Raw genomic sequence first — 26,481 nt, 5'->3', positions numbered from 1 at the left:
CATGGACCCTTACATCTGGGTATTAACTATATTTGATCGGCAGACTTGATTATTCCACCATTATATCCTCTAGATTTGTGACTCATGAGGCCCTCTTCGTGTGAGGCAGCTTGCAGGAGCGTTAGCTTGCAGCCAGTGGTGCATGTGAGGCGCTCTCAGTGGAGTTAATGTGTCAACGTCTGTAAGGGATTGACTACATGCCATTAACTCTCTGCAGGGGATCGAATCGTGAAGGTGAACGGGGAGAGCATCATCGGGAAGACCTACTCTCAGGTCATCGCTCTGATCCAGAACAGGTATGAACTCTCAGAGCTGCCGTCCAAAAATATACTTGCTCTAATAACTAAGAAGGCACTTTCAAATCAGAACAAATAATACAATAGTGCTATTTATTATTTTGCTACTGATTCCACTACTAGTAGTTCTACTAGCTCAAGTACTGCTATAACGAGTAGTGTTACTACTACCATTACTTTACTACCATTACCCCTACTATTACTACTACCACTATTAAAAAGTACTACCAGTGGTACGAGAACTATTGGTGCTACAACTACTACTGGTAATACTAATGGTTCTGTTACTACTTATAGTTATTCTTAGTTATTTGTGTCTTCTTGTTCAGACTATTGTAACAGTTTATTTTCATGTCTAAACAAGAAGGAGCTGTCTCGCCTGCAGTTAAGACAAAACTCTGCAGCGAGAGTTCTGACCTGCTCTAGTAGAAGAACTCACATTTCCCCGATTAATCATTTCCTTAAAACTCTGTATTGGCTGCCAGTTTCTTTCAGGATCAACTTTTAAATTCTGGTTCTTACTTTCAGAGCTATTCATGGTCAGGCTACTCCTTACAACAGTGATCTGATTTTCTCCTCTGTTTGTTTAATGTCTCGTCACCTTTTAAAGTATATATTTTAACTCTGTATTGTTTTGTTGTTAAAACCCTTTGTGACCCTGGTCTAGAAAGGTGCTTTACAAATAACATTTACTTACTTACTTACTTACTTACTACGACCCCTATTACTTTTATCTTATAATAAAGTAATCTGTACTATTAATCCAACTCATACTACTCCTACTGCTAATGCTAATATGATTATGAATAATACTACTACTTCTAACTACTGCTAAGAATAACTAATTATTAATGCGATAACCTGTGATCACCATTAACACCACTTCCACTACTACAGTAGTGCTATATAACCAATATTACCGCATTAGTTTACTGCTACAACAACTGAGGTGTGACTATATTTACATCCGCCTCTTTGACACAATCAAAATGAATTCCACTTCTACGACTTCTGCTACATCAACTTCTCTAGTATTGCTGGCTAGTATTCTTTCATCTGCTACATGAGTGTATCATTTCTCGTCCGACAGCGACGCTTGTCTGGAGCTCTGTGTGATGCCAAAGGACGAAGACATTCTGCAGCTGGTGAGTTGATTCACAAACATATACATGTTGAATTGAAACATTTAGTGGAATATGCTTCAGTGGTCCAGAAAGTGTTTGTTTACTGCCTCTGCTCAAGAAAGCCAGAGTTAGAGATTGTCATTTCACACATGAGCTGTCAGAGCACAGATATTGAAACGTATTCAAGTTTTATCTCCGAATCAAGCCGGAGAGCTCCATGTTCATCACCGCGTCGAGCCACATCTCTGTATGTTTACTTTCTGGAATGTTCCTCCTGGAGCCAGATTTCAGCTAGATTCCAAACATAGCCGGTTAGCATGGCCACGGATCAGCAAAAGCCACAAAAACCAGCCGTGGGGCAATTGGAACTTCTCGGAGGACTCACAAGGATTTGTTTGGCAACTTAATGTTTCTTTGTGTCACTTGCAATTCTTCAGAATTCAGCTGAGACATTCATGAGCAGAAAGTAGGCCATTGAACAGAGGGTGTTTTATGTGTAAACCTCCTGGAAGGTATACAGTATATAATAGTTTGTATACTTATTTACATGTGTGTTTTGGTCTTCTCATTAAACACATTTTCCTTCTTAGGCTTCACCTTGATCTTTTTTAGCACTATGTAGGCTTTCATTGAACGGTCAGCTTCATCAGTTCAGCGTCTTCACTCTCTGAAACTCACAAAATTGTTGCACAGTTAATCGTCTATGTAGATTCATACTGTCGCCAATTTTGGAATTGAATTAAAAATGTTATTCCGGGTTTATAGTTCCTGATCCTCCTGATGATCCTTAAGGATCCATCCATTGTGTTTTCATTAAATGGCAGTAAATCCTTAAAGGTTGTTTCTTCAAAGCAGAAAACCATTACAGTAGACCATCTAAACACAGACCGGATTCATTCGGACAAGCGTCACTAGTTCTCCATTTCCAGAAATAACAGTTGCAGTGAAAGATTTGATCGCAAACATTAAAAAAATAGTTTAAAAACACAACACTGATTATTTGTTTTCTATTGAATATCGTCAGCTCGTTTCTTCAGATTTATCGAGGGATGATGAAGCTGCGACACGATAAAACTTGAGCGCGTTTCTTGACTCAGGAGGAGTCAGCTGACGGGCCTTGATAGGCTGACGTGGAAGAAGGCTGACATAGATGAGGTTGAGTCTTACTTGAGGGGTGGTGTTCAGGGGGATGAAGAAGCTAGACAAGAGGAGCAGGGAGAGGCGGGGGGTGAAGGTTCAACAGCCAGCAGGTGAGAGTGACAGAGAAAACATAGAAAAGCTGACTCCAGATGGTTTCCAACTCTTTTATTTTCATCGTACACTTCCAATCTTTCACACTGTCTTGTTTCTGACTCACCTTTTCTTTTCTGCTTCTCCCTGCCTCTTAAACATCCGGACTGCAGTTTACCCGGGATATCACAGCTCTGGTAAGAAGGGAATCTATCTTAAACCTTTCATTCTTCACACTTCCCTGTTTGATTTATCATAAAGGTTATTAGATCAGATACCTGAAACATCAGGTTACTGTTTGACTCTTTAACAACAATAAAACAATATTACTTATTTGTGTTCTTGTCAGTAAAATTGTGGGCTTGTTTTAAGGACGTCAGTCAAATGTTTTACATCTTCTAGCACTGAGTCTACGGGCCGTAGGAAGAGGCTGTCTTATTGTAAACTGTGACAGTCTAAGAAAAGGAGAGCTAGGGAAAGGTTTATCAGAGTGGGAAGTCTTTTTAAATGCTTTGTTATCTCCTATATACTGACTCCTGTGAAAGTACATATATTACAGCTTTTGGTCCCTTTGCACATGGTGGTGAGTTATTGGCTTATGGCCTCCATGGAGAATAGATTCTGGGGACGACCCGGACACATCTCTAGTCCATGATCAAAGTCATCATAGATAACACACTACTGGAAACACTGACACCAATTCCACTGTGATGCTCTTGGAGCTGTGATTTCTCATTGGGTTCTGTCTGTTAAGGAACTCTGAACTCTAAATTGCTATTTTTTATAACATTTTTTACAGACTCAGTCTCTTCATGAGTTTTTTTTCTCTCTCAAACTTCAGCTTATTTAACAACAGTGACATCAGGACAATGTTTTTTAAATGCACAATCGCACTACAAATCCCATAATGTGCTGCAGCAACGCTAGTATTAGGCAGTGCCTGACCTTGGCTGTATTTTGGTAATTGATTCAGATGCTTCTGCCTAAGAGCATGAAAAGTATTTTACACCTGAGGAGTTCCATTTACCACACAACCATCGTTTATGATCATAAGTATTATCATAAAATTCATACTGTAGTTCCAAACTTGATGTCATCCTCTGTGAGGGTTCCTGGATCCTCTTCCAATCCTGGTCAGTTTTATCCTGGTCCACCCAGGTGGACTCCACAGGGCGGCTCTCAGCAGCCTGTTTGCACAATCGTAACCTGACACCAGGGGTTGAGAGCTATCGATTAAAGTCCAGCGCAGAGGCTCTCTCCCTTTCATTTTCCCAAGTGCTGCTGTGGGATGAGGAAGACGATGTGGCCGGATCAATATGCAGCAGGGATTTATTTCTGGCGCCGTCCTTCACAGGAGGTGGACGAAGCTCCTGAGAAGTTAGTGGTTAAACAACCAGAAATGGAGTTTGACTGCGGTGGAGCCGTGTTGATAGAGGTAGCCGTGATCGTCCGACATAGGCAGCACAGGCGACCCTCCTTTACCTCCTTCTCCTGCCTGCGGGCGCACTCTCCGGTACCGAAGGTGGGTCACATCCTACCTCTCTGATCCGTCACCGCCCAGACTTGTGAACTTGGAAACAGCTGAGCTGATTCTACATGAATTAAATCTAAATTATTCATATTATTGTGGATTTGGAATATTCATTACGTTTTGCTCCTCAAATATATAAAAACAACTTTCCGTTTGTGGAAGACCAGCAGCAGCTTATCAGCGGCTTCTGTGAGGGAGTGACGCTGTTTGTTTTTGGGATAATCTCATCACTGCTCACAGAGAAGGTTGTCAATAGAGGACGACAGTTGCTGTCATTCACATCTACTGTAGCTGTGCTTGACTGTTACACTACTCAGCACCGGAATTTTTCTTTTTCTAGACTAAAAACTACAACATCTGATTGCATTGTGGAAAAAAATACGAACGTGACTAGATCTTTGGAAGAAATAAGTCTTATCTCTAATCTGACTCTCCCTTTCCATACTTTCCACATTTTTGTAGCAAAAGCACAGACTTGGCTTTCTAACACTTTCTATCCAACTTTCCATAGTTCCTTAGAGCAGGTGTTTTGTCAGTGTTAGCTAATGGAAATATTCAATGTTATGATCTTGTGTTTTACAATATGAACATAAATGTATATATTAGAAGATCTTAGGTGCGTTCACGAACTCTACATTACATTTGAAATCTGATTGAATTAAGGGAATTTACCACATGACACATATTATCCCACAAACCTTATTGGAATTTTGTTGTTTTTGGATACAAAGATTTAGACATTTAGATTTAAAACAGCTTTATCTAATATGTTTTCCAGGAATTCTGTAGCTCTTCACAGACTTTGCGACTTTGCTTCTCTTTTTCTCAAAAATATTTTTAGTTTTTCTACTACAGCAGGTCAGAACTCTTGTTGCAGAGTTTTGTATTAACTGCAGGCGAGACAGCTCCTTCTTGTTTAGACACGAAAATAAACTTTTACAATAGTCTGAACGAGAAGACACAAATAACTAAGTATAACTATAAGTAGTAACAGAACCATTAGTATTACCAGTAGTAGTTGTAGCACCAATAGTCCTCGTACCACTGGTAGTACTTTTTAATAGTGGTAGCAGTAGTAGTAGGGGTAATAAAGGGGTAGTAGTAAAGTATTGGTAGTAGTAACACTACTCGTTATAGCAGTGTTTATTGCGAGGAGAAAAGAAAAATAATTTCATTTTAAAATAATTCCAAAGTATTTCAAGATTTATGCTGAATACCATGGATGAGCTATTCCAGTAAAATGTATATGCTGGACTTAACCCAGTTAGTGATGAAATCCAGAAGTCCCTCTCCACCCTGACGGTGAGAAATGATGTCCATAAAATGTATGAACTCAACAGATGACAAAGTGCAGGCATGGTCGAGTCAAATTCTCCCTGGGAATATTGTCAGCTTGGACCAAACCCTGGTAATATGGGAGTTGCTCTGGTGTAAAAATTAGCTTAGCCAAAAGGCAAACCTGCCTCTTTTTCGAGCTGATCTGTGATTGTACTTGAGATTTTTGCTGTGACCTTTGTAGGTACAAGTTGTTGATGAAATGTTGAAAAGATTATGCATGAATACTACATAATCCTGCAGAAGAAAAGCAGGTTATCTGGGTTTCTTTACTTGTGCTGTTGCTCTTGTGCTCCAGTCTTTGTTCAGCTGAATTTATTTAAATGAATGGAAAAGTGAAGTTTGGGAAATCAAAAAGTGCTCTCTTTATACCAAAAAATAATTATAAAATTCAAGTAAAAATAAGAATATGAATCATTTGACCTTGTACAAGGCACAATGTTTCAAATAGCGAGTGTAATAGTTCGAACCTAAATTCCTGTCTGTGTCTTATCTATGAACACTGTATATCCCGGGTACTCTGTCACTGATTGACACATTGTTTCATTGGTTTTCTACGACAGCTGTGTCATTTTTATTTTCCAGACACATGATCAAAGGTCAAAACAGATTTCCATTTATGAAGATTATCTCACATTTTGACTGATTGATTGTATTTATTTAGTGAGATGATTTTGTTTCTTGGAAGATAAATAAAGATATACATCAATTGAGGGTTTTAGCCATAAATAGAAAAAGGCAGACAGTTTTCCTCATTTTATGGTTTTGTTACGCCTAAGATTCTGACTCTTTTAAGGTTACATCATTTTGATGACTTTGATGGAGCCTTCAAGGTCTCAGTGATTCCGTCTCCAGTCGAAACTGACGCAATGTCTTGTCATCTCTTTCAGGCGTACTCGCAAGATGCATACCTCAAAGGCAATGAGGCGTACAGTGGAAATGCCCAGAACATCCCAGAGCCCCCTCCCATATGCTACCCTCGCATAGAAATCAAAGGACCTGGCATGGCTGAGACTTCAGAGCCCACCGTAGTCAGGGATGCAGCCAGAGCGGCGGGCCAGGTTGCAGGAAGACGAGCAACTGAAAACCGGGTAGAGGTCCCGGTACAAACTTCACAACAGGCTTCGAAATCGCAAACGGTGGTGTGTTTTAGTGAAAATGAAAGGACTGTCCCCACGTCCTCTGATCCAGTAGATAAGGGGTCTCGGTTGGCTCGGGCTGGTCCCAGCCACAGGACCGAGGAGAACCGGCCCTGTCCTGTTGTGCACTCTGGAGCAGTGAAACCCAGACCCATCATTCCCTCTGTGCCTGGGGTGGCGCAGTTGAAGAACCCTTCTGCTTGTCCTGTAGAGACACCCGCCTTCTCCCCGTCTGCCAGTACGAGACCCTCTCCTATCCTTCCATACGCAGTTTCCTCTCCGGTGCGGGGTGTTCCGGGTGTCGCTTCCCCAGACGCTCTATCCACTGCCAATTCTCCCAACAGCAACCACTACTCACCTTCTCAAACCACCCCTAGCACGTCACCACACCAGAACATTGACTGGAGGACCTACACTACATACAAGGACTACATCGATGCCAAGAGACTGCACAATTACGGCTGCCGCACCATCCAGGAACGCTTAGACAGTTTGCGTGCTGCTGCTAAATCTGGTTCTGCGTACAGTCAACAACGCACACAATCTACGCCCGACTCTTGTCAGAGAGGCTTAGCGGGCTCTCAATCGAGGCGTAAGAGTACATCCAATGATCATGTTGGCGACGCTAGCAGCAAGGACAATATGTTAATGGATCATTCACGAAGTACTTCTCAGGAGAGGCTTGGAGGAAGTTCTGAAAATACAAAGGTAACGAGAAACTGGTCTCGGAGTTCGTCCCAAGATGCTCTTCCTTTCTCTAGCCCAAAAGGGCCCTCAAGGCTTCGGGCAAAGTCGTGTGACTACATTGGCCAGCAGGCGACAGAGCCATGTGGAATAATCTCCAGAGATAGTGGAGGGTTTGATGACAAACTCATGCTCAGCCGAGGGGAAGAAGCAAAAGCCAGCAGGCAGGGTACAAGAGCTTTAGGAAACTGTGTGTCCAACACATCTTTGACATCCTCAGCGATTTCTAAAGGTCTAGTTGACCCTTTACCACCAAGGACAGATGGGGTCATCATGAGGCCGTCTCGTCTGCCTGTCAAAACCTCCATCATGGACCAGTCTCCTGCCTTATGCTCCTCCAAAAACACAGACTTGTTAAGAGACCAAAGAACCAACTTCATCGGCACCCACCTGGGCTACTCTTCACCTCTGCACCTGCAGCTGAGAAACAGGGCTGACAGCTTGAAACTGGAATGTAAGTCAGGAATTGGGTTGGCGGCCAGATCTTCTTCTTGCTCCGGGCCATCCAAATCACAAAAATCAAGCTCTTCTTCTGACAGAGCCACCAACCAAAAGCCAAAGGAAACTGGTTGCTGCAATAATACCCCTTTAAGGACTAACGGGGGTCTTGTGGAAGGTGTTGAAGGGCCTGATGCCACAGTGGTGGTCCTTAGAAGGGACAAACACTCAGGACCTGTGCATGTTCGACCTCCGTCCTACGTTCAGGCTGTGACTGACAAGCAAAATACACCCCTTTTAGTAAAGGCTGGTTCTGTTGATCAAGTGGCCAGCTGGGCTTCCAGCGACAACTATAGGGAGACACATCTGAAGAAGTTGGGGGATTCTCAACGCAAATCTCGTACCAAACGCTCGAATGACTCCTTGGATTCCATCCCATTCATAGGTAAAATTCTACATTTCTTCCCATTGTTTTCTTTTTAGTTCCAATTTCCCTCCAATTGTTTTGTCTGTCTGATGTGTACTGTGAGCAACTTATCAACATTGAACCTTCTGCACTCGAAACCAAAAAACTGTTGATTGTGATCACATATTTTTATCTTGTGATATTAATGAACATGAAGTGTGAGACGTCTGCTTTTAGAAGTACTTAAAATGTTCCCGGATCTTTTTTAGAAACCCTTCCAGCAGTGGAACAGAAAATCAATTATGCCATCTTCATGCCACAAAAGTCCCTTTCAAGGGACTTGAAAAATCCAGTCCGAGGAAAATAGGTTGAAAATTCTACATTACTGGTTAAAAAACAATGAAGTTCATGAAACCTGTTGAAGTGTTTTTTAGTGCTCTGTGAAATGATTGGTTGAAGAGAGAGGAAGTCAGATGCATGTTTTTATAACAAACTCGAAACCTTAACTAGAGTTAAATGAGCAAACTATAGAAACTCTTTAATTTACAAGACTGTTTATAATTGAACTCTGGAGGAAACCAGAAGCAAACATATTATTTAATCCAATAGGATTATACTTGTCACTTGATATATTACTTATAGGGTTTTTTATATTTAACCATCATTTTTGATGTTAAAGTCTTACAAGCAATGAGCCAAATAAACTCTCTTCCAAACATCTAGTTTGGTCTAAAGTTTAAATAACAAACTGCATGTAAACAAAAGTTTCATTATTTTGTAGGGAAGGTTAGACACCCTCACACACACACATAGACACACACACACACACACACACCTCTCTGCTGCTTCTCATGTATCCTTTCACTGTTCGGGGCAGCAGAAACTGAACCCGCTGTCCTGCTGGACTGTGACATAACACACAGAGATGGAACATTCCTGCAGCAGTTTGCTTTAATTCAATTTAGTAGCAAAATCCCAAACAATACGTGGAACGCCCGCTGCCAGATATCCCGAACCGCTGCTGAAAATAGCGTCACAGTTGGCCGGGTGAACCAAAAAGAGGGTTTTGTGTCAGTTCCTCTCCCCGGGAGATGTTATAAACTGGAGGTTTTGTGTTCCAAACCAAAATATTCTCCTACCGCACATACACATGTTTAATTTGGCTCTCAGGTCTGATGACCCAGGATCCGATCCTTTAACTCTTTTGTTGTCTGTCATTTGTTGACTAATATCAATTCTGTGGTTTGATCAGTCGAATGGATAATAAAGGGAAATCTGAAAATCATCAACATCATTTTAACATATTTCCTCCTGATTTTTTTCATAAACCACTAATGGATCCAGATAAAGTTACTAAACAAGGATGCTATTTTTTTATGGTCCTCAGAATAGTGTTGTGAAAAGTGGTTGGTTGGATCTCTTTTGTTTGCTTCATCATGGAAGGTCTGTTATTGAGCCTCAAGCCATTCATGTCACTACCTTTTCTTTTTGTGTCCATCACCACTTAAAGACTTGTTTAGAATCCAAAGTGTAACATTAGAATGTGACTGTTAATTGTGATGCTTGTCAATATCATTGACAGCTGTAGTTTTGTGTAGTATATTTTTCCAGTTGACACAACAAATGAACTTTAATGCATAGACGACTTCTCAGTAGATATTATTTCGCTCCTCACTTCATAACTTTGACCACAAAATGGTTTTACTCAATGGGTGGGAGTCGTGCTTACACTTATTTCCACCATGGCCAAAATAAGGACCATCCGATCATGGTACTTTCTCTTGTTTTGGTTCATGACAAGTTAAAATTAAACAGTAGAGGAACTGTAAACTAATATTTTAAACCTTATCCTCTCTTTTTACTTACATGTTTTCCGACTGATTCCACTTTCCTTCTGTCATAAACAGTAATTTTGCTAAAAAAAACAATGACAATAATAATGTAATGACAAGGATGGTGATTCTAATGGAAAATAAAATAAAATAAAAAAAGGACTGAAACTGTTCTTGCCTCTCCCAATGAGCTCATTTCATGTGATGTGAATGTCAAAGACAACTAAACGAAAGTCCTCTACTGGGATTTGAACCAATGCCAGTATTTACCACTAAACCACTATTTATTGTCGTAGTAATTATTAACTTCCTATATCTTTAACTTTAATGAAAACATAAAACTTTATTATTTAAGTAGTTCAATTGTGTCAGGCTCTGTTTTGCTAGCTGTGAACAAAGCAGCGGTGGTTAGTACTAATACGAGTCGATGACGAAAAAACCTCCTATATCATCATGAAACTACAGAACTCCGATCACCTGACCATTTCTTCTCTCATAATAAACCATCCCTGAAACTTTTATTGAAGTATAATCAAACATATTGATGATACTTGTTTACAGTAATGAATGTTAAATATTTATATAGGTACAAAGTAATGATTTGACAATGTACGTTGTTGTTATGGAGAAGATACTCCAACATTTTTTAAACGGTGTTGAAAGTATTGATGAGGATAATAAGCCGGTGAGGATGATAGCGACAACACTGAAGACACTTCAAGGTTGAGCAGTTTGAAGGCGTCAGTGGGAAGATAAAACAATCTCAGCTCCATCAGTGATACAATCGTTGTGTTACGCCTTTTATTTAAAAGTCTAGACACGACTGACACGGACTGTGTGACCTCAGCGGTATTTTATTCTCTGCAGGTCATAAATAGTTTCTGATAATGAAATATCTGCCTCCTTGGATCAAACATTAGCGAAATGAAAGGGACTTTCTGTTGCATCACATTGTTGCGCAACATTGTGATATGATTGTTCTCGTAATGGAAGGTGTGTCGTCTTCCTCAAACAGATGCTGTAATGTTCTGCTGTGTGAGAAGCACAGACTCACCTGCATGTGTGTCGGCACCACTTTTATGACCCAATTTTATGAGTTGCGTTCCATCAAGATAGAGGGATTGATTCTTCATTTTATCTGCTTGCTCAAGCAGAGTTGATTTTGCCTCCCTAACGTGAGGGCAGGGAGGTTCGTTCTCCCATAACTAGCTGTGGTATGTAGAACATTGCAGCCCAGGATTATTCTCACAAAAACAAAATGTGATTCACAATCAACTCCTTTTCATCAACCAGCTTCCTGGTTGGACTCCTTACTAGACTGCCATAATCATTTTGTATGATTTTAAACTAATGTTATTGTCCTACAATTGCTTTATCTGTTGACAGTATAGGATTCAAACTAAAAAGCTAAAAGCTTGATGAGACAACAGATGGCAGAAGTGTTAAGGAGAAGGTTTGCACAATATGCACACAGGGAAGCAGAGCGTGCTGCTGAGAGATACTTATAAGCACTCCTTGTTCCAGATGGTAATGTGATGTATGCTCCAGATGCTTCTCTTTAGGATTCTCTTTTACAACTTTTGTGTTGTTCATTAAAAGTTTTGAAACTTTTAAACAAAAAGATAAACCTATTTGTTTCCTTTTGGTTTTCAGAATGGTCTCGAGTCAAAGCAATGAATATTTTTTTTTACAAATTATGATATTTAAAGTAAAATATGTCCAAAATTAAACCGTTTTTTTGCCCACATGGTAAACTTGACAGCATGCAGAAGTCTGGGAAAGACAAATGCTGGCATTCAGAAAACAAATACAGCTACCTTGAAGTGACTTTTAATAGCGGAATAATCAAAAACTAAGAAAATCCTAGATAGCAAAGAGTAATTTCATTAGTAGGTATTCGTCCGGATGTATTTTACAGGCAAAACTGTTGAACAAGAAACGCAAATGCATTTGTTCCTCATGTCTAGATCAACATTTTCTTTAGATTTTATTGAAAATGGCTCTTGATGTTGACTGTAGTTTTAATGACAAACTTGAACTTGCTTTTATTTAAATGTCACCTGTGCAGATGAACCGTCCAGTCCCAGCATCGAGCAGGACAGCTCCATCATTCCTGCCTCCTCCCTGATCTCCGTGGCACCAATCATCACCACCATCCCCCCGAGCCCGCCGTCTCCCTCGCCACTGATTCGGCGACAAATGTCACATGACCAAGGTACGCTCCACAGGAATGATGGACACTGATATGTAATGATGGGCTGATGAAGCTTCATGAAACAATGTCTTTTGTATTGTCCTCTAGATGTCGCTCTTTGCTTTATAATCTAATGCTCTGAACAGCTATTCTTTTGAAACCTCACATCATTTGATGGCGCCACCTACTGGTCTCTAAAAATACGACACTCATTAACGAAGCTTCATCGGCTCAACACTATTGTTATATAGATGCTAACTTTGAAACCCTTTCCTCTGACAGACTCTTTGCGTCTCACCATCATTGAGTCAGATTCAGGCACGAAGACGGAGCGATCCAAGTCTTATGATGAGGGTCTGGATAACTACCGGGAGCAAAGCAGAGGGTGAGTCTTGACATTTTTAACATTTCTGCAAAATCCCCAACGAGGATCTAATATGAGGAAAAATGGTTGACATATAATGAAAAAACATGTGCAACACAAGCAATGTCAAATGTATTAATCACCTCTAAGACCTAGTTTTTGTTGACTATTATTAGTTTTACATAACATTTGGGGTTTTTTTTATATTGCATTTTTCCTTCTCAAGCACATCTTGTTAACATTCCTAAATGATCATCACAATATATATTTTTCAATATATGAATTGTGTATATTCAACATGGTGGTGTTACAAAACTAAAGCTATTCAATAATAATACTATACGTGTACTTCACCTTCCTCGTAAAATATCATTATTCAGTCTTAACATTTAATGGAACAGTTCAACTAAATGAGAACCCCACACATAAACTGATACACAAAAGGGTGCACAATCTAACACAACCCTACACAAAGAGAAGCATGGATAAAAGGCAAAGGCTCAGATAGAGTCAGACCTACACGCACAAACCTTATATCAACCATCCACATACATATAGTCGCACACAAGTGGACATATGACACACAAATAGATTCATACACACAAGACATAAAAGGGTATAGAGCCGGGGTCACTAACCTTTTTTGTGACCGAGGGCTACCTTACAGTACAAAGACCTGTTTGTATCAAACCTCTTGTATATGATATGATAACAATGGTTATGAAAACACATGCACAAACACAAACACATCAGTTCAAAATATAAAAGAAGATATTTTAATATCTGTTTTCTTCCTGTCATATTAGGAGGTCAATGATTCCTGGTCTCAAAGGTCTCAGAAAGGTAAGGAGTTAAGGTTACAAACTACAGACCTGTTTGCTCAGATCTTGTGCCGATGCTGATGATTTCTGTTCCGACTTGATATGAAGGCTGTGGACCGCTGCTCAGAAGACTCCGGCTCCAGGAGAGACTCTTCCTCGGACGTGTTCTGTGACGCCATCAAGGAAGGATTCCTACATTTCAAGCAGCTCAACACTGAGAAGGGGAAGGTAAGAGTGCGAGGACCACACCATGGAAAAGTGACTACACTGAAAAAGATTTGATCCAAACACATTCCAACAAATCAATCGTCATGAATAAACTCCTTGATGTGAGTCAGAGATGCTCATATTTAGTACGTTTTCTTTTCTTCTCATCACTTCCTGGTTGTGATTTCCAGCAGCAGATCATGTGACCTCATTTATCTGTTCCAGTATTTCATCTCCAGCGGTGAACTAGAGTGTTGCGTGACATTGTACTAGGTCACCTTGTTCTCGGAAACATATCGCAGTACATGTGTCAGGGATCCCTCCTGGACCCGCCGGGGGGTTTTCTCCGGTCGTCTCTTGTGTTTTTTATCCACAATAGTGATGATTCTCTCCCAAGTTTATCGCTAATTCTTCCATCTTTGTCCTGCAGCGCGTTGGAGGAGGGATTCGCACCTGGAAGCAGATGTACGCCGTCCTGAGGGGTCACTACCTGTGCCTGTATAAAGACAGGAAGGGGGGTCAAGCCATCGCCAACTGCCACACCATCGACGAGCCCGTGCCCATCAGCGTGAAGTCCTGCCTCATCGACATCTCCTACAGCGACACCAAGAGGAAGAACGTGCTGCGGCTCACCACCTCCGACTGCGAGTACCTGTTCCAGGCCGAGGACCGCGAGGACATGCTGTCCTGGATCAGGGTCATCCAGGAGACCAGCAGTCTGGACGAGGAGGTGACGGTTTCGTTATTTCGAAATTGTTTAATCAGAGCTGGTAACTGTACTTTGAAAGTATTATAGAAAAAAGAAGGCATTTGTTTCAGCATTATTTAGTCTCTATGACGTCACCGGATATAAATGATTATATTTTATGTAAATGATTTTCTTAAAAACATGAATATTTATTGCATTTAATTTTGATATTCTATAATATAGAATATAATGTATATTAATGAAATTATTATAATGTAGAGAAAATACCAAATTAAAAAAAAAGAAACCAAAGTCGAATTATACAGAGATTTACAACAACAAAAACAGCAACAAAGTAGTATTGTATTACAAGTATTGTAACCAGAGTATTAATTAATTAAATAACTTCAGGCTTATATATTGGTCTATTTATATTTAACATCATTAATGGTTTCAGAAAGAAACATAATAATAATAATTAAAAAAATAACTATATTTCTTTAAGTGATTAAAAAACCTTAAATGTATGGAAAAACCCTGTTTCTATATATACAGTAAATGCAATAAAAGTAAGAGTTAGTAGAATAAGAAAGTGGCATGATTATTCCAAATAAATAAAAATAGAGACAGAGCAGATCTAAAAATTATATTTATTATTTAAGAATAATTCTTTCATGAATAAATTGTCAATACTATCATTATCATGATTAAAAAAATATTTAATATTCAAAAAAAGAATCATAAAAAGCTAAATAGATTTACGTAATGTATGATTACATTGCAATGTTTTTAATTGATAATATAGATGTGTTTCATCACATGATAAAATCTAAAGTCTAAAACGTTATTTCTTTCATGATTGAAGAACATGTGTAACAAATAAAAAGTAATATTGAAATGTTAATATCTGTGAGGTCATTTCAACTTTACATAAGCAGAACAGGAGCAGGCCTGCTGTCATCGTGGCCCTCGGGCTGAGGCAGCAGAGTCCCCCTGATAAACCTGCGTGTTTGTTGAGCTGTCATTTAAACGTCATCGTCACAGTGATCAGAAACACGAGCCTGTGACGACAAGTTGTTACCTGCGACACCTGAGACGGTTACATTAAGTTCTCCTATGACCCCAAAAGACAGGGTGTGAGGCCGGGTCAGGGTCTTAACCATCGTGTTTTCTCTCTTTAGAACGCTGCCTTCACCAGCCATGACCTCATCAGCCGCAAGATCAGGGAGTACAACACTCTAATGAGGTGAGGGTCGGGTGGGGGTCGCAGTTCAGGTGAAGGCTCCACTGGTGTGCAGATGAAGAGCTCGCCTTGTCTTTGTGTCGCCCTCAGTCCGTCCGGCAGCAAGACGGAGCCCTCGCCGAGAGCTTCCCGTCAGTCCCTGAGCATCCGTCAGACGCTGCTGGGAGGAAAAGGCGAAGGAAAAAGTCCCAACCAGCACTCGCCGAGGCCGGAGCAGGAGAGGAAGAGCTTGCACAAAGGTGAGCTGCTGACTTGTACAATCCTGCTTCATCATCCTGACCCGGTCCACTGTGTGCAGACGACACCAGCCCGCCCAAAGACAAAGGGACCTGGAGGAAAGGAATTCCAGGACTGATGAGGAAACCTTTTGAGAAGAAGCCTTCCCCGGGAGTCACATTCGGAGTCCGACTGGATGACTGTCCTCCTGCTCAGAACAACAAGGTCCGCAAACCTTCTCATTTTCTCTCAGTGGTGACGAAATCAAACTATCTTCAGTGTAGTCACAACTTGAACAGTTAAATACATGGATTCAAAGTTAATTAAAAAAAATAAAGAAAATGAAAATGACATCATTTCAATAAAAAACTGTAATTTTATTCTGTGAATGAAAAGAAAATGTATTTTAAATATTTTCATTCTCAAAAGATGTCTGGCCATACAGATGTGAAAATTTAGCCAAAAACACTTTAAACCATTTGTGTGTTTAAAAAAAAATAAGGGTAAATAAATAATAAAGATAACCTAACTACATACTACATTTCAAGTTTAAAGCTGACAAAATAGCGTACATTTTGCATGTAACTTTTGTACACAAAAGTATTTTATACATTTTACGACAATGTGAAGAAATAAAATAATAAAAAGGTGTTTTAAGCTTGTATATTGACACGATTGGTAAATATTATAAATTATTTTATCCTTTAAAGAATCATTTTTGAAAAGCTGTTGAACAGTATTAAAAGTAAAGCTTATTAGAAAAAATGTAACTCAAATCATAACATTTTTACGAACCTGAAAGTCTCTTAACCTTTGTGTTATCTCAGGGTCAGGGGATAACACAAACAAATTTGTTTTCTGGCCTCCGGGTCCACTTGACCCTGAGATAACGCAAGGGTTAAGTTAACATCAAATTAAAATGTCATAAAAGGTTTTTTCAAACCTAAACCAAATTTTAAACCAACATTGTAAAATCAAGGCACGCCAAAGACAGTAGTTTTTTATATTGTTATCATTTATATTAAGTTTATTGATGCCAATTCAGTTTACAACTTGATGTTGGTTTCAAAGCGATAAGTTTCAGATTGAGTGTCCAGAAGCGTCTTCATCTGTTTAGTATTAGTTTAGCATAATCATGTCTGTGTTAAGTTTTAATAAGATTGACATACTGTACACAAAAAGTAAAAAACTCTTTGTTTAATGTTTGCTAGCTTTTCTTACACTTTCGTCTTCATTGGTGACAATAACAACAAGTACACAAGAGTGTAGTTGTGTGTATTTTTGTGGCAAAATTCCTCTGGCCACATAGAAAATATTCTATTGTTGAGTTTGAACTTTCAGCCTCTTGCACGATCACCTTTGACCCCACACAATGCCTAAAGGTCACACACACAAAGAAAATGTAGCTCATGTTAACCTGTACGTGTTTCTCTCGCAGTTTGTTCCTCTGATCGTGGAGGTTTGTTGTAATCTGGTGGAGGAGCGTGGACTCGAGTACACTGGGATCTACAGAGTTCCTGGCAACAACGCAGCCATCTCCAACATGCAAGAGGAGCTGAACAACAAGGGCATGAACGACATCGACGTCCAGGACGACGTGAGCGACTTTAACCTAGAATTCTTACTACAAATTAAGTCAAATGTTTTAGGATGTAGAAGAAAAATAGTCATACTTTTTTCTTTGATGCAGTATTTCACTATTTTAACTTTAAAATATTATTTTATGAATTTACCTTTTTTTATTAAGTAGCTGGGCATCTTTGAAAACATATTTTAGAATAGATTTAGTTACTAATAAATTGCTTTTACATCACATTTTAATCTTCATCCTTTTTTTTCTTTAATTATTATTATTATTATCATCAGTTTTTAAAGTGTTTATAAAATAAAAAAAGTTTTTGACCTTTTCATGTTAGTTTATTTTTCCAGGGCCAACGTTTACATTATTCAATTGAGCCCCTGGGGGAAATGAATGGTGTATATAATATATAATACCTCTTGTATTGCTAATACATAATGTATTTGTGTAATTATTTTCATGTCAAGCAGAAGTGGAGGGACCTGAACGTGATCAGTAGTTTACTGAAGTCGTTCTTCAGAAAACTTCCGGAGCCGTTATTCACGAACGGTGGGTGGTTTTTGGCAACCCCTAGTGGTCACATGTGGGAGTTTCAGGCTAATGTGGCGTGTGTTGCTGCAGATAAGTACACAGAGTTCATCGACGCCAACCGAGTGGAAGATCCAGTGGAACGGCTGAAGGTCATCAAGCGGCTGGTGAGTTTCGTCGTGTAAACCAGCGAATTTAAGCGACGGCTCTAACGCAAGCCCCGCCTCCAGCTCCACGAGCTGCCGGACCATCACTACGAGACGCTCAAGTTCCTGTCGGCGCACCTCAAGACTGTGGCCGTGAACTCCGAGAAGAACAAGGTGCGTTCATCCCCCGGGCCTCGGGTGACCCACCGAAAGGTCTCAACGATGTTCTGATTGTGTCAGATGGAGCCCAGGAACCTGGCCATCGTGTTCGGCCCCACGCTGGTGCGGACCACCGAGGACAACATGACCCACATGGTGACGCACATGCCCGACCAGTATAAGATCGTGGAGACGCTGATACAGAACGTAACTCGGAAACTCATCCTCCCCCTTGACGACAAACAAACATCTGACTCCTCAATGATTTCTTTGTTGCAGTACGACTGGTTCTTCACTGACGAGAGCAACGGTGACCCAGTGGTGAGTCATTGACCTAAGATATAGTTTATTTATTTGTATTTATTTAGTTAACCTACACTAACTAATACTGCAATATTGCAGACGGTGTCGCACGACGAGAGCGCAGTGGAGTCTCAGCCGGTGCCCAACATCGACCACCTGCTCACCAACATCGGGCGCACAGGGACGTCGCAGGGCGAAGTATCAGGTAACACGCGGTCATCAACCAGTGACCTGTCCGGGCGTGGTCACTTCCTACTAACAGATGTTGATGATGTCGCTGCTCCCTCCCCTGAAACTTGCCCTCTGCTTCTCAGGCCGCGACCGTCAGACGCTTCTCAGATGCTGTCTGGGGTCTCGGCCGGCAATTTATCTGCATCCTCGTGGTGCGATAAATTGTTGGGCTTCTTCATTTCGCTCTCAAATATCTTATTCCCTTCTTCACAGTATTAACTGAAGCCGTGAACCCTCTGAACTCCAGCTGTGCTGTAGATATCAGCTAACACTGACACCTAATGGGCAGTATCGGTATTGCATCTTAGAATTCGAATTTCGTTTTCCGTTAAAGAAAACTTGTCCAGGTTACGATTCACACAATATAATTTTTTTAAACAACGTGCACTTACAGATACAGCACAGTTTTTAATATGATTTTTTTTAAGGCTGAGAGAAACATTTTTTTTGTTGAGTTCTCAATATATTTTGGTAGCATAATTATTAAATTAAAACAACATTCAATTAAAATAAAGGAGTAATGTTAATGTAATTTTATTGTTACATTTAAACATGTTATTTATCAGAAGTATCAGTGTAAGAAACTCACTTATTTTTCAACATTTTAAATTTGTCATTGGATATTTTTATCATTATAATATGAAAATATACTTCTTTTTTTAAGTGGTCAGATAGCCAACACTTAACTTTGGAGTCCTGTTTACTAGTGCTATTATTTCAATAACTAAAACAAGTTTGTTGAATATTTGTACAACTACGTTTTACTCGATGCCAACATCTCTTGGTGCTGAAGTTGTACCGAAACACCGACCTCTAGTGTTAATGAGCGGTGATCCTTTTACACACAATAGAATTTGTATTGATAGATTAAAACCAAAACTTGGTGTTACAGAACATATCAAGAAGTTAATTTAAGATAATATTTTGTCATAATATAGAAGTTTACAACCAGAAAAAAGTCTGAATAATGAAACAAAAAATATCAGTGACTGTTAAAATGTAAGCATGACATGAGCATAAAACATTAAATTGCTTACATGTTTGGTAGATTAAGCATGAACTGAAAACTGAAAGTCCTGCTTGTTTGCTGATATCATTCTCCTGAGCACGATGGTTCAGAGGGTTCATGGCAGAGCTGCCGTCTCTCCTCTGCTGCTCCTGCTGTTCTGACTAATGCGCCATGTTCTTGAGCACATAGATGTTTTTCCAGTGAAAGGCGACCTCTGATTCCTCTGTCTCTAGTGAGGCTCTGTCGGGTGTCCTAAAGGCTTTCCCAGCATTCACACATACTGATCTTGACACAGGCCAAGTGGGCGGGGTCTATCACGCCGTGATGTCACTGATGGACTCTATAATGTCCGTGATGGACAGCTGGAACTGTAGGAAGAAGGAGGACTGTTGCCCGCAGTGTAGCTGCCTAGTCTGCAGGAACCCGCAGTTCTGTTAAGTAGATAGACGCCGGGATGTTTCGGAGCAGCTACACGGTACAGTCGAGGGTCCCGCCCGTGGTGGGTTTTGTGTCAGAACGTACCTGTCGCAGGCCGGTGTTTCTGTCTGAAAGGCTCTCGCTGTCTCTCCTCACTGTTCTCGCAAGCTGCCCGGCGGGAGAGATAGCATGGTATGGTTCCACCAGTCGCCCAACGCACATTCTCATCTGTATTGTTCAGGGGTGTATAGGGGGGCTCGGTCAACACCCGCCAAAATTTAGGCTGTTCCCAGAGCTGCACTGACAACTTAAGGGTTTAAAGAGCTTTGACGCGTGTGTTTTAGGGTTGTCACAAAATACATTTGAACAATTTTTGAGTTTCAAGTTTTGAAAAAACTGGTTGATCTACCTCGGGTTATGACCTCATCAGCCCTGTGGTTCTCAACTGGTCTGACTTTGATACCCATACCTTAACTCTATGTCATCCCAGGGTCAATGTGACCCAAAGTCCCGAAATCAAATGTGTTTTGTGTGTTCCAGAAATAGATATGCAGTGGTGGAGGTTGTATACAGAGACAACACAAGGGATACCACAAACACATTTGTTTTCGGGCCTTTGGGTCACGTTGACCCTGAGATAACACAAGGGTTAATTGACCAATCAAGAACTGGTTTTACAGTTTAATATTATACTTATTTTAAAGAAAGATATGTTGAGATTATAACCTCATACAAAACATTCATTTATTGCGTATTCAATTAAAAGGTTATTTTTTTGCTGGAGAAAAAGTACTATCGGGTCCCGATCCACCAGTTAAGAATGACTTTATACATATAGATTATATTACATTATATAAATTATATTTATTATTTCCTAAATATTACCTGTAAGAGGAATTGACATCTTTGCATTTGTACAATAAAGTTGTCAGTAGCTTCACGTTAGTATGTTTAGCATTAGCTTGCACACTTTACACAATATAGATATAGAGATTAAAATACCCCAAAATAAACGTCATTATACCATTGATTTGAAACCTGTCAATAACTATTTTGAGTGCAACGCAATAGTTTTATTTATTTTATTATGTAACAGCTTTTGACTGTTTACAAGAAGTTGAGCTAAAATGCAAAATTTTAAATATAAAACTAAATATATTGACTAAAATTCAAACCACTTGAAATGTTTAAGAGGATTTAGATTGGAAACTTGTTTGGCTGAAGACCTGAACAAACTGAGCTAATCTAAATGTCAACGTCGTGCCCTCAATGTTTAAAAAAAAAGTTGTATATAGAGATAAAGTCTTTGGCAATAATAATAATAATGTAGTTTTGCATGACACATGTATTTTTTGTAGACACATGTATGACACATTGTAGAGATTAGTTCAGGTGCAAGTTTCCTGGTCCACTCTCTGATGTAGTGCCCTCTCTTCTCATGAAGCCAGCCCCTCTGTGACCCCCCCTGTCACCTCTCTTTAATTTTCTTTTTCCTACCAAACCATAGCCGCCTCTGTCACCGTTCATCGTCACTACCGTGTGTCACTGTTGTCATGGCAACTCCCGTCACCGTGAACCGTTCTGTGTCCATCCCCAGCCGAAGGGAAACTGTAACCCTGATGCTCATAACATGACGACCATCTGCCAGGTTTTTTTTAAAATATGGATGAGAAAACATTATTTCAGTTTATTTTATTTTCATAAAAGTCTTGCAGTCGTGAACAAGTGGATTATGTTGGATTTGAGTCAATGTAGCAGAGTAGGTTTAATAAGATCAAAATTAAAGAGTGAATTATGAGAAAAACAGAACCTGTTCAAGCCTAAATATATTTTTTTAAGTTTAAACAAGGTTGGATACATAAAAGAAATAGAATAATCAAATACAATATTAGAAAGTGTTAAAGAAACATCTTTATTTGTTCAGGCTTTTCCTTGATTTTCTGGAACTCCTGTTGTGTTATCAGTTTTATCTTGACCTTTAAAGTATATACTTTATTGAATATTGTTTTGATTATTTAAGCACTTTGGTCTAGAAAAGCGCTATACAAATAAAAATTACTTACTTACTTACTTAATTGATGAAGATATAAGATGTTATTTCCCAGTGTGGAATCAATAAATTACGTTAATCTTGATTCATTTTAATAGAAGTTAATAGAATAATAGAATTGCTTTGACAGGAAGTCTAAGTTATGAGTTAAAAAATATTCTGAAATATAATCAGGTAAAAAATCTTGACAGGAAGTGAACAATAGTTTGAGGAAGAAGCATCGGTGTCGCTGTAAACTCACTAATATAATCACGCGTCTCATCTCAGAAACCGTCATCACCTGTCGCTGCCTGTGTTGTTCTGTGTCTGTACGTGTTGAACCAGAAACATGTGATACTTCTGTCCGTCCGGAAAAAATATCTGTCTGACTTTACGAGCCCAACATTCTGACCCGTCCGAACCGCAGAATTTGAACTGAAACCCCCTGAGGGATCTAAGCCGGGTCAGAATGTGGCCTGCATGAGTGACGCGGCGTCATCCGTGAGCGCAGCATGGCCGTCGTCTGCTTCTGTGCGTCGCTGCTCATCAACATGCTTCTCCACCTTTTCCTTTTTTTTTTACCCCTTCCCCGACTCATGTTGATGTGGTGAACCTGTACCTCCCTGCGACCTCTCACTCCGTTCTCCTCTCTCTCTCTTGCAGATTCTCCAACTAGTGACTCAGCAAAGTCGAAGGTGAGTGTGAAGTGGGAGGAGTCAGCTGATCAGCAGCTTGAGTGGAACTGATCACAGCAGGACAGGAGGATCATTAACTAATAGACTAATAATAACAATTATAACACTGTACTTTTTTAATTACAAGTTCAATTCTGGCTGGTTTATTCTTCCCTGTGCTTGTGTGAGTTTACTTGAGGAACTCAGGTTTCCTCCCAAAGTTAAAAAACTGTTAATGGATGACTTGTCGGAATCAAGCAGCGTGGTGAAAAAATGCAATTATGTATTATTATTGTTCAGAGGTTCATGGATGTAGTGAAGGAGGAAATGAGTTGGTGTGAGAGAAAGGGGGATACAGAGAACGGGGTTAGATGCAGGAAGCTGATTCGCTGTGGTGACCCCTGAAGGGAGCAGGTCAAAGGAAAAGAAGATTTATTTGAGCAATAATCAAGTTTACTAAATGTATAAATCTTGTGCGACAGATGAAAGTGTGTGTTTTAACAAAAGGTTTAAACATTTGAGTTGGTCGGTTAAAAACGTTCTACAGACCAAAAACACAATAATAATTATGTGGTTTGATTATTAAAGTTTAAAGAAGTATGAGATGAATTTAAGTTAACTTTAGTGAAAGACAAAATCAAAGTGAAGCTTGATCTTGTATAAAGTAAGTAAGTAAGTAAGTTATTTTTATTTATATAGCGCTTTTCCAGACCAGGGTCACAAAGCGCTTAAACAAACAAAACAATATTCAATAAAGTATATACTTTAAAGATCAAGATAAAACTGATAACACAACAGGAGTTCCAGAAAATCAAGGAAAAGCCTGAACAAATAAAAACGTCTTAAGATGTTTCTTAAAGGAGTCAAGAAGAATTACATTTTAAATGTCAATAAAAAAAAGCTACAGAACATGAACAAAATCTAAAATAATTTATTTTTTTAAAGTATGTTTGACTTTTTAGGAAAAAAAAAGAAAAGAAAAAGTCAAGTAATTACAGAAATGAAAAAAGTTTAAAAAAAATGCAGTAAAACATTTGAGGTAAAGTAGACAAAATTAATATTTTTATGAATACAGATTTGAGATTTTTTGGAGATTAAAAAAATAGAAATGCTGAATTAAAAAAAACCCAACATATTTGGCAACTAAAACACCTCTAGAACAATCAGCAGCTGATGGTGTGAAGACGAGAAGAAACTTTGAAATGAAAAGCACATTGAAAACATGAGCTCAAGGTTCACAGGTGCACTGAGGTGTCCATGAATCTCTAAATACCTTCAAGAAGTGACGCTTGTTCAGTCCTGCTGTGAACAGTTTTGAATCATCAGCTCCTTCATCGTCAGCTTTGAGGAAACGTATCAGAGCCGAGTGTCTCGCGGTCGACCCGCTGCTGTCATCAGCTTCTGCCTCAGCCAGCATGACCGCCGCGACTCTAATGTTCCTCTGTGTGCTGCTTCACAGGAGCAGCTGCGTCACAAAGATCTAGATTTGTCAGCCTGGTGACCATGTTTGATGTGGGCTCTCTTCCACGTCTAGCAGCTGATTTGTTTTTTTTTCCTCCCCCGCAGGGTTCCTGGGGCTCGGGGAAGGACCAGAGCAGCCGGGAGCTGCTGGTCTCCTCTATCTTTGCTGCAGCGGGCCGCAAAAGAAAGAAGTCAAAGGAGAAGCATCAGCCCAGCAGCTCGGATGATGATCTGGACTCCGTTTTTGCCAAGAAAGAAGTCCTGGGTCAGAAGGTCAACACGCCCAGGGGCCCGAGTCCGACGGCGAGGCAACAGGTCTGGACCGAGGAGAGCAAAGAGAACGGGAGAGCCGTGGAGTTGACGCCCAAGTCTAAGAGAGAAGCCTCCAGACACCTGAAGGTCTCAGGCTCCCCCGACCTGAGGCTTCAGGCGGCCCCTCAGGGAAAGCCCTCTCTGTCCGGCCCGCCGTCCCAGCTGGACGGGAACACCTCGGACCTCGGCACCATGAGCTCCGGGACTTCGAAAAAGGCAGGAGCGTCTCCGGAGCCACCGGCAGGGACGGGCATCGGGGCGGAGGTGAGCTCCATCACCTCGGACTACTCCACCACCTCCTCCATCACCTTCCTGACCGGACCCGAGTCCAGCGCTCTGAGTCCCGAGCTGCAGTGTGGCGAGGAGGCGGACGACGAGCGCAGCGAGCTGGTCAGCGAGGGCCGGCCCATGGAGACGGACAGCGAGAGCGACTTCCCCGTCTTCGCCCCCGGCGGCGGCAGCAGCCAGTCCACGCCGTGTCCGGAACCCAACTCGGCCGCCGCCGCCGTCAAAATGGAAGCCCGGCGTCTTTTCCCGACGCACAAGATGATCGAGTGCGACACGCTGTCCAGGCGCTGGTCGTTGCGGCAGAAGACCGACAGCGAGTCGTCGGTGGAGGGCGCCGTCTGCGTCGGGGAGCGCGGCGAGGGCAGAGGCGACGCCGCCAACCGACTGTCTCGAGTCCTGGAGGTGATGAAGAAAGGCCGGAGCACCAGCAGCATCAGCTCCTCGTCCAGGAGCGAGTCCGAGCGCTCGGACCAGGCCTGGCACCTGAAGATCACGGAGCGGCTGAAGCTCCGGCTGCGCTCGTCCGCCGACGACATGTTCGCCCAGAAGAGCCGAGCGCTGGAGACTCGCAGCAAGAAGAGCAACATCCGGCGGCGCCACACCATGGGCGGACAGAGGGACTTCGCCGGGTTGACGGTCATCCACGACTGGAGGGAGCAGGGCGGCGCCGAACAGGCCGCCGAGCTGACCCCCGTCGACCGCCTCAAGCCCAGGTGCTCCTCGCAGGACTTCTCCACGAGGGACTGGGTCAGCCGGGAGCGGTGCCGGGGCTCGGAGTCGGCGCCCATCGCCGTCCCGGAAGACACTCAGGAAGTCGCTCCGGGACAATCCTCGGCTCCTCCCACTCCTTCGGTCAACGGCAAAAACAAACCCTCCCCCGCGGACGATGCCCACCCGCAGAAACTGTCCGGCGCGCACGTCGTCCGCTCGCGGTTCTACCAGTACCTGTGACCCGCGAGCGCCTCCGAGAATGAATGTGCATCGAATGTTTCTATATTTTAACTGCGCAATATTTTTGCTACTTCCTGTACCTACTGTAAATACCCTGTACAGACCCAAGCGAGTGACGCCGACGGGAAGACGGAGCGAAGGAAGAGTCGCCTCCTCGTGGACTAACTCCTGCAATTGTCCCTGTACTTGAATGGCCACGATTGAAGGCTGCGTTTCTGAGCTGCGTGCGGTGGGAACGACCTCTCATTTCACCGCACGACCACAGCAGCCAGACTTTAGCTGGAGGGACTGAGAGACGAGCAACTATTCGGTACAAGACTCTTTTTCCATGCGTTTGTTTTTATCTGACGAATCAAAAAGTGCCTATTTTTTTTTTTTTTTAAGACATAGAAAAGTCTCACCTCACAGCATTCCATCTCCTCTTTCTTAGACTCAGTTTCTACTCCAGACCCTCAGCCAGAAAGCACAGGTCCTTTCAACCAGAGACGACTGCATGAGACGATGTTCCCGCTTGTGTCCAACAGAACATGGGTTCAAAACCCTCTTAATAAAAAAAAAAACACTGGAAATAAATCTTCTTTTCGAA

The 26,481-nt window shown here is 41.2% G+C and overlaps 1 protein-coding gene across 3 annotated transcripts in view; it reads left to right on the top strand.

Annotated features, from left to right (window-relative positions):
• arhgap21a (Rho GTPase activating protein 21a) overlaps positions 1-26,481 on the top strand; it is an 85,703-nt gene extending 59,222 nt beyond the window's left edge. For 2 of the 3 annotated variants that reach the window (XM_087789428.1, XM_087789426.1), the window contains 21 exons: positions 218-296; positions 1,387-1,441; positions 2,824-2,847; positions 6,407-8,282; positions 12,144-12,290; positions 12,552-12,654; positions 13,440-13,476; positions 13,563-13,682; positions 14,092-14,391; positions 15,531-15,595; positions 15,683-15,831; positions 15,891-16,033; positions 17,247-17,405; positions 17,858-17,936; positions 18,009-18,082; positions 18,146-18,235; positions 18,302-18,427; positions 18,500-18,541; positions 18,623-18,728; positions 22,873-22,904; positions 24,450-26,481. In XM_087789428.1, the coding sequence (XP_087645554.1) occupies positions 218-296; positions 1,387-1,441; positions 2,824-2,847; positions 6,407-8,282; positions 12,144-12,290; positions 12,552-12,654; positions 13,440-13,476; positions 13,563-13,682; positions 14,092-14,391; positions 15,531-15,595; positions 15,683-15,831; positions 15,891-16,033; positions 17,247-17,405; positions 17,858-17,936; positions 18,009-18,082; positions 18,146-18,235; positions 18,302-18,427; positions 18,500-18,541; positions 18,623-18,728; positions 22,873-22,904; positions 24,450-25,895 (5,252 nt within the window). In that variant the 3' untranslated portion in view covers positions 25,896-26,481. The remainder of the gene's footprint in view (positions 1-217; positions 297-1,386; positions 1,442-2,823; positions 2,848-6,406; positions 8,283-12,143; positions 12,291-12,551; positions 12,655-13,439; positions 13,477-13,562; positions 13,683-14,091; positions 14,392-15,530; positions 15,596-15,682; positions 15,832-15,890; positions 16,034-17,246; positions 17,406-17,857; positions 17,937-18,008; positions 18,083-18,145; positions 18,236-18,301; positions 18,428-18,499; positions 18,542-18,622; positions 18,729-22,872; positions 22,905-24,449) is intronic. The other variant, XM_087789427.1, reaches the window with a different exon arrangement.

The sequence above is a fragment of the Callionymus lyra genome, chromosome 4 (assembly GCF_982586985.1).
Source record: "Callionymus lyra chromosome 4, fCalLyr1.hap1.1, whole genome shotgun sequence".
Taxonomy (NCBI): Eukaryota; Metazoa; Chordata; class Actinopteri; order Syngnathiformes; family Callionymidae; genus Callionymus; species Callionymus lyra.
Note: the sequence above shows the minus strand (reverse complement) of the source record. Positions and strands in the feature narration are given on the sequence as shown.